The sequence below is a fragment of the Balaenoptera borealis genome (assembly GCF_965194805.1).
Source record: "Balaenoptera borealis genome assembly, chromosome: 1".
Classification (NCBI taxonomy): Eukaryota; Metazoa; Chordata; class Mammalia; order Artiodactyla; family Balaenopteridae; genus Balaenoptera; species Balaenoptera borealis.
In genome coordinates, this window is record NC_138860.1 from 108,226,140 (window position 1) to 108,240,526 (window position 14,387).

A 14,387-nucleotide genomic window follows, 5' to 3' on the forward strand; every position below is an offset into this window, starting at 1 on the left:
ATGACATAGAAGGAGAAACTGACACTAGATGGGTATACAAAACAGATATAATGTCAGTGGGTGTGCAGCAAAGAAAAATGTTCAGTAGAAAGATATGGATGTCGATGTGTATGTCTGCCTATGTATGTCCAGGGGAAAATGACAGAAAGAGAGCATTCAGAGCTTTGTACTTGCTGTTCCCTGAGTGTGGAATATCCTCATACAACATTGTTGACTGGTCACCTGCTCAGTATCATTTTGGTATTAATCCAAGGAAAAAGACTAGGAAGAGCTAAGAAGTTGGTGTGTTGGATAAGTAGTAAGGCCAGAGTGGCTGAAGTGGTGTGAGTTGGAGAAGACTGGGAGGAGAGGAGAACAGAGATACAGGATGTTCAGATCCTGAAAGGCCTTGTAGACCATACTACGGAATTTGGATTTTACTTTAGTTTAATGAGAAGCCATTGATAGGTTTTGAACAGGGGAGTGTTATGATTTAACAATATTTTTCAATCATCGATCTAGTTGCTATATGTATGTAAGGAATACATTTTATGTGGGTTCTCCCTTGCAATCTGCATTTTTCCTGAAAAACTGGCTCATATATAACTGTTTTCACTTCTTGACAATGGAATGTAAAAGACAAACTGCAGTTAATAGTCTTATAATCAGATGTGCTTAAAAAGAAAAGGCAGAAATGGGCAGAAGACCTAAATAGACATTTCTCCAAAGAAGATATACAGATTGCCAACAAACACACGAAAGAATGCTCAACATCATTAATCATTAGAGAAATGCAAATCAAAACTACAATGAGATATCATCTCACACCGGTCAGAATGGCCATCATCAAAAAATCTACAAACAATAAATGCTGGAGAGGGTGTGGAGAAAAGGGAACCCTCTTGCACTGTTGGTGGGAATGTAAATTGATATAGCCACTATGGAGAACAGTATAGAGGTTCCTTAAAAAACTAAAAATAGAACTACCATACGACCCAGCAATCCCACTACTGGGCATATACCCTGAGAAAACTATAATTCAAAAAGAGTCATGTACCAAAATGTTCATTGCAGCTCTATTTACAATAGCCAGGACAAGGAAGTAACCTAAGTGTCCCTCAACAGATGAATGGATAAAGAAGATGTGGCACATATATACAATGGAATATTACTCAGCCATAAACAGGAACAAAACTGAGTTATTTGTAGTGAGGTGGATGGACCTAGGGACTGTCATACAGAGTGAAGTAAGTCAGAAAGAGAAAAACAAATACCGTATGCTAACACATATATATGGAATCTAAAAAAAAAAAGAAAGAAAATGGTCAGAAGACCCTGGGGCAAGACGGGAATAAAGATGCAGACCTACTAGAGGATGGACTTGAGGATACAGGGAGGGGGAAGGGTAAGCTGGGACAAAGTGAGAGTGGCATGGACATATATACACTACCAAACGTAAAATAGATAGCTAGTGGGAAGCAGCTGCATAGCACAGGGAGATCAGCTCTGTGCTTTGTGACCACCTAGAGGGGTGGGATAGTGAGGGTGGGAGGGAGGGAGATGCAAGCAGGAAGAGATATGGGGACATATGTATATGTATAGCTGATTCACTTTGTTATAAAGCAGAAACTGACACACCATTGTAAAGCAATTATACTCTAATAAAGATGTTTAAAAAAAAAAAGAAAAGGCAGAAATTGTTACTGTTTAGGTTATTGTTATGAATGGCAGGGAGAGATGGAAGAAAAGTAAGGAAAGAGCTATGATGTCTATAAAACAAAAATTTAGAAAAGACTACTTGAGATCTTGTTGTCCAGTAGCTTACTTTTGGGGGAAGGATGGTTGTTTATATTCTTTGTGCAGATTTCCAGTATAAAGACTTCATATCTTCCTTAGTAATTTGTTCTAATATTTCATCACTTTGGCATAGAGGTTATTTTCCTTATAGGCAATTAAACTCTTTTATAATTTATTAATTCATTTCTTGATCTGATGTCAAAATAGAAAACTGCTCGCTATTCTTATCAAAAACCTATTTAAATGAATCATTTATTCAAATTTAGCAAGCTTTATCTTCTCTAGGCTGAATGATCTCACATTCTTCATCTTTCTCTACTTTTATTGCTTTAGCCAATTTTTTTCTTATTCTCAGAACAATCTATTTTAAAGTGTGAATTGCTTTTTGTATCACTGCATCATATGAGTTGTTTTGAGATTTGTGTTGTATGCTTAGTAATTCAGCTTAGTGCAAATGATGGGAGAAAGATGACAATAGAGCTTATCACCTAGGCATGGATTTACTATATGTATCAACCACAAATACATGTATTTACATAGGATGTAGTTGATACATATAGTTACATATGTAACTTATATGTTTGATTCTTACTGTAGCACAGAAAAGTCACCATTTAGATAATATCATTCCCCAAACATCAGGATTATTGTAGGTCACAGGTAGACTAGACTAGACTAGACTAGAATAGATAGATACATAGTTAGGAAGATAGGTGGATTCTGTAGGAGAATATAGGCTACTATTACACTATTTCAAGATGAAACACATACTGAATGAAGGAGTCCTAGGCAAGAATCCAGGATATGCCTGGATTCAGTCTTGAGAAGATACACAGTTAATCTTACTAAGCCTCTTTTCTTTTCACTGTGATAATTAATATGAAGTTTAGCATAGTAGACACTTTAAAAGTTAGTACCATTCTCCTTGAAGAAAACTAAAAATGCACTTTTTAAATTCCAATGCATTTACAACAAACAAACAAACCCACACATTTCTAACATTATCTTATCAATAATAACTTCTACACACACACAAAAAAAGTAGTTATCAGAAATTCCCATAAAATACATGAGCATCAGTTTCTCTATCTTTAAATTCTGATTGCTGTGATGATTAAATCGGAAATTATATGTAATGTTCTAGGCATACAGTAGCTGATCAATAAGGCAGGTATTTTTATTAGTCCTAAGCAAAATTAATGACTAAGCATGCATGGTTCAACAGAGGACACCACACAGCAATCGATGGTAGTTAAGGCTAGTACAGATGGGAAGGTGGCTCTGTCCACACATTCTAGTCATTCATTACCCAGCAACAACAAGTGTGGGCCAGGAATATCTTTCCCTAGAACAATAGTGCATGCCAAGATCCTAACTGTTCAATACAATTTCTCAGAAAGAAACATTTGGTGGCCTTTAAATAGAAAGCATGATGCCAAAAGGATGCTTTTGGGTCCATATTTTTTAATCTCCAAATTGCAAATAGTGGTGTTGAAAAATGTTTCTCGACTGAAAGATATATTCTTTAGGGGGCCAAAGTCAATCCTGAAATATGTTAATGTTTTTATATCCCAATGATGGCACTGAGGGGGACAAAAAAATAATCTAAAACCCTTAAAAAACAAACTTTTGTGTGTGTGTAACACAGATGGTTGGAATAAATTATGGGACTCAATAAAAAGCAGTTCAATTTACTTAGTTTTAAAATCCATTTGAACATTTATCAAAGATCACATTGTGAAATGTATTTGCGCTACTTGGAAGAGTCATGCTAATCAGTATCCCTCACCTTCCCACTCCTCTGATTGAAAAAAAAAAAAAAAGGAAAAGAATAAGATGATATTTAAAATAATTTCTTTCAATTGAAGTTCAAAACAAGATAGTTGAATTTATGATTTCAGTGATGACTAACCTTAAGCAATAAATCTCAACAGTATACTGAGTGATAAAATATATCTATATACACACAGACATGTCACAAACATGTAATTATTAGTGCTTCTAAAAGAGTGTTAAAATACTTTAGGAACGATTATCCTGCCTATGATACAAACTGTTGTTGGGTAGGAAGAAATTTTCCTCTACCTTTCTAGGTTCTTCTGGCTGGTCTAAGAATTAAATTGACATGAGACAGATTAACAAGAGAAAATCAAACAAAAATTTAGTAACATGCATACATGGGAGAGACCCAGAAAAACTGAATAACTCGCCAAAATGGCTGAAGCCCTCACCATAAACACCATCTTCAGCTAAAGACAAAAGAGGGATAAATTGGAAGATTGGGATTGACATATACACACTACTATATATAAAATTGATAACTAATAAGGACCTGCTGAATAGCACAGGGAACTCTACTCAATACTCTGTAATGGTCTATATGGGAAAAGAATCTGAAAAAGAGTGGATATATGTATTTGTATAATAGATTCACTTTGCTGTACACCTGAAACTAACACAATATTGTAAGTCAATTATACCTCAATAAAAATTTAAAAAATAAGAGGATATTGAGGGTGGGAGAGTCAGTTTGGGGAGGTATCAGGAAAAACATAGTAAACAAGGGTGATTGCGATGCAGATTCAAGTCACTGCTTTCTCTGCTGATAAGAGTTTCTAGATATTTGGTCATCCTCCTCTCAGGCACAGAAAGACACACTTAAAATGGAGATTCCTCTTACAAATTATGTTTCTTCCAAAAGGGCAACTCCTATGTGGTTTTCAGAGCCCTTTCATGTCTGCTGTTTCTCAGAAAATAACCAGTTTAAAACAATTAATATGCCAAAGAGACATATTTTGGGCTGGCAAATGCTGCTCCCCAACACTACCAAATAATTGTTCTCTAGCATTCTGCAAATTAGATGCAATTTTTTTTTAAAGCATAATTTGATAACATTTTCAATAGATGGAGAAGGGATTGCTCAGGACACTTGAAAAAACAAAACTAATGAAACTCTTTGAATGTGTTTAAGACATGAAATAAGAAAATGGAAATATTTTCCAATTTATTTACTTTATACAGGTGACTATATTTATCAAATATTGCCAAGTAAGTTGCTAAGACAAGAATGAGAACAGGAAACATGTTTCAGAGTAAGCTTCTAGCTTGGAGTTTCTCTGATTGCCATACATGATAAATTTCAACTTTTAAATGTCTAAGGATGCACTGGGGCAAGTGCTACTGGGAAAATATACAAATATGCTGATTTTTAATCCATTTGTTTGTTCAATCAACACATATCTGAGTGCATCTACTTATTTCTAGACACTATGTAAGCTAAGGATTCAAAGATTAACAAGACATAGTCCTTGCTCTTGAACAATTCTCTCTGGTGGGTGAGACAGACTCATAAATGTATAATATTCAATGTTAAATGCTAATACAGAAGTATGAAAAGGTGAAAGGGGACTATCATGTACTAGCTGTATCATGCATTCAGGCAAAATATTTGTTAAGCATATACAGTGTGCTAGGTAGTAGTCCAGATAGTGAGGGTACAGCAGTGAACAAAACAACTTTACAGAACTTAAGGTAGATGATGAATGGACACATAATTAATTAAAGCAAATAGAATGCTAGTTTGCAGTAAAGCAGGAAAGGGGGTATGGTGAATGTGAGAAATGGGAGCTGCAGTTTTAATTAGGTAGTCAGAATAGACCTTACCAAAAAGGTGAATTTTACATAGATGCTTGAAGCTGATGAGGGGCTAGTTGTTAGAATATCTGGTAGAATATCACTGCAGGCAGAGGGAACAGCAAATGTGCCGCAGACCGGCTGCAGAAAGCTAGAAGTTCCTGGTGGTGAGGGGTAAGGAACTGAAAAGCACCAGTATGGGGTCAGAAGGGCCAAGACAACTGATGGTTGCAAGGCTAGTTTATTCAAAGAGCATGAATGTATATATAGGTTTAGTACGGAACGAATACCAGACAACAAATCAGCAAACCTTGTATTTCCACATAATTCTGTCGCCACTATCTATGCGCCATTATCTATGCGCCATTATCTATGCATCACTATCTATGCGTCAGCATGCCTTATGGGCCGTTCTTTGGAGATACAGACTTCCCCCTCAGGGCAGCACGTCCTTCTTCTGGGGAGCAACCAGGGGCTCTTAGATCCAGAGCAGGCACCTGGAACGAAACTGGCCGCAAGCCATTTTCCTTTTTTACGCTCAATACCGCAGCGTCAGGAGTGCATACCAAGAAAGAGACAAGCAGTTCTCCGCAAAGCAGAAAGCTGAATAAGCTTACAGCTTGGGGGCCACCACATTTCCCCCTTTTTTATTATTTTTTAAAGCTTGATAATGTAGTTTTAAGCCATGAACATCCTGACGCAAGACAGCGAAGCGCCCCATTACAAATCTAACAATACAAGGTAATAAACCGATCACCAATAAAAGTAGTACACCAATTGATATCAGGCCTGAGAGCCCTCCATGAATCCATTGTATCGGATTTAGCCCTTGTAGTTGATCTAATAATCCTTGAATCAAATTCTGGGGTCCATCTTCGTCCAGGTGGGCCTCTTGAATAGCTTGTATTTCGGCATTTAACTTTTGAATATCAAGGCTAATGTGTCCATCAGTCCATACACTTAATATATGCATTTTTACTTTTTCCCAATCCCATTGTGAATCATTATATAAATGTTGAGTTACACAAATCCAGGTATATTTGGCATGACAAATCAAACGCATTTTTAATTTTAAAGCCATAACTTGATTCCCTATTCCTATTAGAACATTTTTTAATTCATCTACTTCCGTTTTTAGTTGGGTATCAATATGACTTTGTAGGGCTAATGCTACACTAGTATTTTTAGATAACTGATTAACATAATGAGCCTGGTGAATAGTTTGTGAAAGAGCAATCCCAGCAGTGGCCGCAGTAGCAGTTAAAGCTGCTAAGGCTAGGATTGCACATATTAGAACACCTATAAATCTCTTTGGTCGTTTTAATGCTTCAGTCAATTCCAGCCAGGCTTGCATGCCAGTGTTATGATACCATGGTTCAGACAAATTAACAGGTAACATTACATAAGAAGGTTGCTTCATAATCATAACAGATGTAGATCCTTTAACGGGCAAAACACAACTACTAAAGATACAATTAACACAAGTAATATTATAACCTATAGGATTCATAGTGTTTTCTACAATTAAATCTCCAATCAATAAAGCATAAGGAGGAGCGACGCAAGTAATCACCGGTCTATAAGAAAAGGATAAGGCAAGTTTCCAGAATTCCCATTGCTTGTAAAAAACAAGGCTGTTATTATTAACGGGGACAGAAGAAACTAGTATGGTGCCATTATCATAATCTAAAGTACACCAGACAGAGGCTTTAGTCCATGTATCATTACAAACAGGAAAATCAAACTGCGGGAATTCAGAAGCCATAAAAGCAGGAAATTGTAGTCCTGTGACAGTCTTTACGACCGTAATTTGATGTCCAGCTAATAACGTCCCTTGATTACCTATGGTAGTTTCAATACACAAATAATGTCCAGTATCTTCAATTCTCAAGCGATATATGCATAGAGAATGATCCAACGAAGTATTAGAAGCAAGCTTAGTTACTCTAGCATTCATGTGAATGGGAACGTTATCCTTATACCAAAATACAAAGGTGGATAAATCTTCTCGTCTAGGAACAGTCTGTTTGCAAGGAAGACAAATATTAGATCCCACAGCTTTATAATTTTTACGTAAATGAGTAAAAAATTGAGAATTTACAGTGGTTTGGTAAGAAATAGCATGTTCTAAAGCAACAGCCTTAACACAACCAGAATTGGTACTCATAGGACTTAAACAAACAGGGAGAGTATTAAACCAATTAGAGTAATTAACAGAAGTATTAGTAATAGGCAAATTTCCTAGCACTCTTCCAAAAGTAGAATCATTATAGAAAATTGGAAGGTCAGCTTCAGACCATGTAACAGGTTGTAATAAAGGAGGATCGGGTACATAAGCCCAATAAGATTTAGCCTCTATAGGTGGGGCTGCCAATACAGCTATCATGGCTAAAAAAAAGGTAAGAGGAGAGCGAGGATGAGCACTCTCCTCCATAATCCTACGTGCTTGAAATACTAAACATTGCAATTGATACCAAGTAATTTGATTTCGATCTCCCCTCGCCTCCCTGACAAGTTGTCTCCTACTCCATCGCCGCATTCTTCTCGTCCGCCGGGGGAACCGGTTGGGGTGTGCTGTGGTCGATTGCGAGAGCCTCAGGCGACGCATTCTTCGAGTCAGGGTGTTTATTGGTGATGGCATGATAATGTCGAACCAAGCGCTCCGGGAGCCACCGCGGAGAGTCTGCCTCCCTAGGGAAAACACAAACATGGCCTCGGCCCCATACTAAAACAGGGTCTGGTCCATGCCAAAGGTTAGTCATGGGATCTTTCCATTTAACAAGCGCTTTTTCAGTAGGGGTTCCCGAAAGACCCGTAAACAATCGTTCATAAGGCGTGTGACTAAATGCATCTAAAGTTAAAAAATTTAAAATAAATAAAGCATGATTAAGCATAATCTGAGGAGATCTATCATATTCCCCCTTTTTTATTTTTTGTAATGTAATTTTTAATTGTCGGTTGGCACGTTCTACAATACCTTGACCCTGAGGATTGTAGGGAATGCCTGTTTTATGTGAAATATGGAAAGTTGCACAAAAATTGGCAAAAGCTTTACTCGTATATCCTGGAGCATTATCTGTTTTTAAAGCTTTAGGAATTCCCATAGATGCAAAACAATGAAATAAATGAGTAATTACATATTTAGTAGATTCCCCAGCCAAAGGCGTAGCACATATAAAATTAGAGTAAGTATCAACAGTTACATGAACAAATTGTAATTTACCAAAAGAGGGAATATGAGTAACATCCATTTGCCAAAGACGATGAGGGAGTAAACCCCGAGGATTGACTCCAAATTGTGGAACAGGAAGGTGGGGTAAACATTTAGAGCAGGACTTAACAATGTATCGGGCTGTTTCTCTAGAAATAGAGAATTGTTTTTGAAGCATAGCAGCAGATTGATGATGTAAATTATGTGATTGAGTAGCAAGATCCTGAGGTTGAGATAAACTTAAGCCTATAATCTTTGTATTTTCGTCAGCCAATTGATTTCCCAAAGACAATGGGCCAGGGAGACCTGAATGGGCTCGAATATGTAATATGGCTACAGGAAACTCATGCTGACGAATAATCTTTTGTAGTTGAAAGAAAGTCTGAAACAATTGAGAATCAACAGTATTGCCAATTATAGCAGTTTCTATGTTACGCAAAATAGTAACCAAATAATGGCTATCTGTATAGAGATTAAAAGAACAATGTGAAAAGATTTGAAAAGCCAAGGAAATCGCATGTAATTCAACTCGTTGGGCAGAGGTATGATCTGTTTGTTCTTTATGAAGTAAGTCATCAGAAATAACCACAGCGATGCCATTGGCAGAACCATCAGTAAAAACATTTGGGGCATTGAGAATAGGAGTTGAACAGATAGTTTTTGGAAAAATAAATAGATGTTGAGTAGCAAAATGAAGGAGCTTATTAGAAGGATAATGATTATCAATAATTCCTGAATATCCAGCAAAAGCAAGAGCCCAAAAATCAGAGACAAATAATAGCCAAGAATATTGATAAGTAGTATAAGGTATAATAATAGAATTTGGTTCATATCCTACCAACTGAATATTTCTTCTACGACCCAATTGAACAAGGGTTGCTATTAACTCATAATAAGGTGTAATGACTTTATTAGGCGTATTTTTCATATGAATCCATTCAAGAATTCCTGTTTCTTGCCATAATAAGGCGGTAGGGGTATGTGACGTAGCACAGATTATTAATAGTATAGGTAAAGAAGGCTCAATTCTAGTTAGCTGAGCAGATTGTATTGCTTTGTTTACAAGCTTGAGTGCTTGTTGAGCTTCAGAAGTTAAAATACGAGGGGAAGAAGGATCAGGACTTCCCTTTAGGATATTAAAAAGAGGCTGTAACTGACCCGTAGTTAATTTTAAAGAAGGTCGCAGCCAATTAATATCTCCTAATAACTTTTGAAAATCATTTAAAGTTTTAAGAACGTCAGTCCGTATCTCTATCTTCTGAGGTGTAATATTATAATTTGTGATATACTTACCAAGATATGAGAAAGGTGGGTTCATCTGTACTTTGTCAGCAGCAATGACTAGTCCTGATCGTGACAAATGACTTTGAAGGGAATTATAAGCCTTAAGTAAAATATGTTTATCAGAATAAGCAAGTAATAAGTCATCCATATAATGAATAAAATATATCTGAGGGAACTGTTTACGAACAGGGGCAATAACTTGAGCTACAAACTGTTGACATAAAGTAGGACTATTAGCCATACCCTGAGGCAGCATTTTCCATTGATAACGTTGCATAGGTTCTATAAAATTTAAAGAGGGTAAGCTAAAAGCAAATCGCAACTTACCAGCCGGAAATAGAGGAATAGTAAAAAGGCAATCCTTAAGATCAATAATAATAATCATATAATTTTTAGGTATGGCTGCAGGAGAAGGCAAACCTGGTTGCAGAGCTCCCATAATTACCATAGTTTGGTTAACAGCACGTAAATCTTGCAATAAACGATATTTTCCCGATTTTTTCTTTATAACAAATATAGGAGTATTCCAAGGGCTATTAGACTTTTCTAGTCTGCCCAAAGCAAGCTGTTCATTAATTATATTATGAGCCGCCATTAATTTCTCCTTAGAAAGGGGCCATTGGTCCACCCAGACAGGATTATCAGAAATCCAAGTTATAGGGTCAGCATGTGGTGGAGGAGAATCCAAGGCCCCTAGAAAAAACCCAAGCCTGTTTTATCCCGTTTATTATCAGTCTGTAAGGGTAATTTATTTCCCTGTTGATTTTTTCCCAAACCATTCCTAGGATCATAACCTTGATTTAACAATATATTAGTTACAGTAGGGTTGGGACTAAGCAATAGGATTCCCATTTGTTGTAATATATCTCTTCCCCAAAGGTTAACTGGCAGTCCGGGCAATACGTAGGGTTTGAATATTCCTTGATTACCTTCAGCATCCTGCCAATGTAGGTATTGCGAACTTTGTTGTGGAGAATTAGATTGGCCAATACCTTGCAACTGTGTAATGGTTTGGTGCACGGGCCAATTTTTTGGCCAATGTATAAACGAAATAACAGAAACATCAGCACCAGTATCTAATAACCCAGAAAAAGGCCTTCCATTTATTTTTAATACCAATTGTGGTCTTTCCCTACCAATTTGTTGAATCCAGTAAACTGCATCAGAGGAACCGAAAGCCCCAGTTCCTCTTTTGTTATGTTGTAAAATTTTTCCTTCTGGTATGAATGGAATTAATAGAAGCTGAGCTATTCGCATACCGGGTGTGATAAGAAAAGATCCTTTTGATGTTTGAACCATAACCTTTAATTCCCCTTCATAATCAGCATCAATCACCCCAGGAATAATAGTTAAGCCTTTCATAGACATACTACTTCTTCCAAGGATTATACCAACTGTTCCCTGGGGTAAAGGCCCAAAAGTTCCCGTAGGAAGGGCTTGGGGTCCCATATCCGAGGTTAATAAGAATTGGGTGGAGGCACAGAGGTCCAGTCCTGCACTATTTGGCGTGGCCCTTTGAAGGGAGGAGATTCCATTCCCTGAGGAACAAAGGTCTGAGCTGGAGGCGGTGGAGCAGGTTGTGGGGGGATTATTGACATTGCTCCAATTGTTTGATGGGGCCGGAGCAGGCCCCTCCGGAAGTTTCCCGACAAGGGAGTTCCATCTTTATGAGTCACTGATCGACATTCTTTAGCCCAATGCCGTCCTCTTTTGCATCGGGGACAAATTGTGGGAGGAGGAGATTTACCTTGAGGCACAGAACTTACGATAGGCATATTAAGAGTATCAACAGTACAATTTTTTGCAAAATGACCTGGCTTCCCACATTTAAAACAGTTTTTACTTTTAGCATTTGGGCCAAATCCTGCCTTAGTTAGGGCTGCAGCTATAGCTGCTCCCTGTAAGTAAGATGATCCAATATCAGAACAAACTCGAATATAATCCTCTAAATTTCCTTTCCTTTTCCATGGACGTATAGCTGCTTGACAAATATTATTAGCATTTTCGAAAGCCAATTATTTGACGATAATTGCTCCAGAAGGACCATCAGAAATAATTCTATTAACAGCCTGTAATAATCTAGCCACAAAATCAGCATAAGGTTCATCTGCCCCTTGCCTTATTTTAGCAAGGTCTTCAGTCCTAGTGGAGGCAGGTAAATGTTTCCATGCATGTAGAGCTATATGATTGATCTGAGCATAAGCCACAAAAGGGAAAGCTAATTGATCCTGTAATAACTGATGTTGTCCTTCCCCAATCAACATCTCATAATTTACTAGCACATTATGTGCAGTATTTCTTTCAGCTTGTTCAGCAACCTTTTCATAATATTCTGATTTCCAAAGTAAATAGTCGCCACCAGTGAGACAAGCACGAGCAATAGATTTCCAGTCTGCTGGAGGCAATGCTTCTGTTGCAATAGTATCCAACATAGTAATAGTGAAAGGGGCTATAGGCCCATATTGTGCACAGGCTGCTTTTAAATCTTTCAAAACCTTAAAGGAGAGAGGCTGATATTCCCGATTATTTTGTTGTGGATTTTGAGGATTGGGTCGTTCCACCACCGGGCAGCAGAATAAAGGATCCTCCCCTCTATTAAGAGCTCCCCGTACTGCTTGTTGTAAAGGACTAAGCTTAGGAGGGATAGGGACAGAGACATGTAATTGCTGTAATCGCGGAAGAATATTTTCATCAGGATATTTTTCAGCCTCATATTTGGCTTCTTCACCCACTAAATCAAAAGAAAAGTCATCATCATCAAGTGAATTAACACTTTTTATCCTCGGTGGCAACGGAGGAGCAGTAGCTACTGCAGCAACATGTTCTACAGATTTAGCTGTTAATTTTGGAACTGAATCATAAATTGGATTAAAACAATCTCTTATTAAATTCCACAAGCTAAAAATGGAAACTGAAACAGAAGATGGTCCATGAGCTTCATGATATTTAGATAATTCATCTCCTACACGAGTCCAAATTGCTAAGTCCACTGATCCTCCTTCAGGGAACCAAGGACAAGCATCATATACTAATTGCAAAAATTCCAGAAGTTGTGAGGTAGTTACCTTAGTTCCACGGGCTTTTAACATTGAAAGCAAAACCTGAGCAAATAAATCACGCTCCTTAGAGCCCTTTTGTCCCATATTATTTTACTTCTGACTCTTTCTCGAGTTACCGTCCTAAAAACGAAATTATTTCTTGTGGCCACACTATCTCACTCGAGAGTTCTACTTACCTGAAATCTTCCGAAATGCCTCACGCACTCAGGTCCCTGTTCGGGCGCCACTTGCCGCAGACCGGCTGCAGAAAGCTAGAAGTTCCTGGTGGTGAGGGGTAAGGAACTGAAAAGCACCAGTATGGGGTCAGAAGGGCCAAGACAACTGATGGTTGCAAGGCTAGTTTATTCAAAGAGCATGAATGTATATATAGGTTTAGTACGGAACGAATACCAGACAACAAATCAGCAAACCTTGTATTTCCACATAATTCTGTCGCCACTATCTATGCGCCATTATCTATGCGCCATTATCTATGCATCACTATCTATGCGTCAGCATGCCTTATGGGCCGTTCTTTGGAGATACAGACTTCCCCCTCAGGGCAGCACGTCCTTCTTCTGGGGAGCAACCAGGGGCTCTTAGATCCAGAGCAGGCACCTGGAACGAAACTGGCCGCAAGCCATTTTCCTTTTTTACGCTCAATACCGCAGCGTCAGGAGTGCATACCAAGAAAGAGACAAGCAGTTCTCCGCAAAGCAGAAAGCTGAATAAGCTTACAGCTTGGGGGCCACCACACAAATGGAAAGGCCTATCTGGATAGAGTTGGAGTGAACAAGAACAGCAGGAATTAGGGGGAGAGAGGAATCAAACAGCTAGATCATGCATGCCTTATAGGGCACTGTAAATTTTACTGAGTAAATTGGGAAGCCGTGAAGGGTTTGGAGCAAAAGACTGATGTAGTTATTACTTTATAGATTAAATAAATCAATACAATCAATTATTTTGTAATAGGACGTTATTCAAATATTCAGATTATTTTGTCTAGTTAGATGAGGCTTAAGTAGTGTTCACTATTTGCCAGTTTCTGGCAAACTTAAAAAATAACTTAAAAAATTGTAGCCAGGACTATGATATTAATAATTCTACTTGCCAGTTTCTATAACTCTTAAAAAATTTTCATCCAGAAATACAATATGAATGATTATTTTCATAGAATGGACTGTAGAATATTATCGACAATTTTGGTATTCAGTTTTTCATATAAAATACTTCATATGAAAATTACAGAGTGCCTAACGTGTCAAGCACCATGGAAGGAGTAAGGAAGGTCTTCCTTGCACGCACATATACAAATTTATAAAAGGTATATGTGCTTGTGTATTTGCTCATGATGCAATAGAGTTTTTAAAATAACTTTTACTTTTTCCTATAATTAACTAATATGTGTTTGTTACTTATCCATGTATATTCAGACCATATAATCT

At 37.6% G+C, this 14,387-nt stretch overlaps 1 protein-coding gene and 1 long non-coding RNA gene across 5 annotated transcripts in view; both read right to left on the reverse strand.

Annotated features, from left to right (window-relative positions):
• LOC309626360 overlaps nucleotides 1-14,387 on the reverse strand; it is a 109,890-nt gene that overhangs the window by 82,706 nt on the left and 12,797 nt on the right. The window lies entirely within an intron of this gene.
• On the reverse strand, nucleotides 1,952-13,310 carry LOC309609642 (endogenous retrovirus group K member 25 Env polyprotein-like; the record flags this gene model as incomplete). Its single annotated transcript, XM_082351353.1, has 3 exons — nucleotides 13,140-13,310; nucleotides 6,434-8,100; nucleotides 1,952-2,011 (listed from the first exon to the last, which is right to left on the reverse strand). Exons 2-3 carry the CDS (start codon nucleotides 8,048-8,050, stop codon nucleotides 1,952-1,954), a joined length of 1,677 nt encoding a protein of 558 aa, XP_082207479.1. The 5' UTR covers nucleotides 8,051-8,100; nucleotides 13,140-13,310.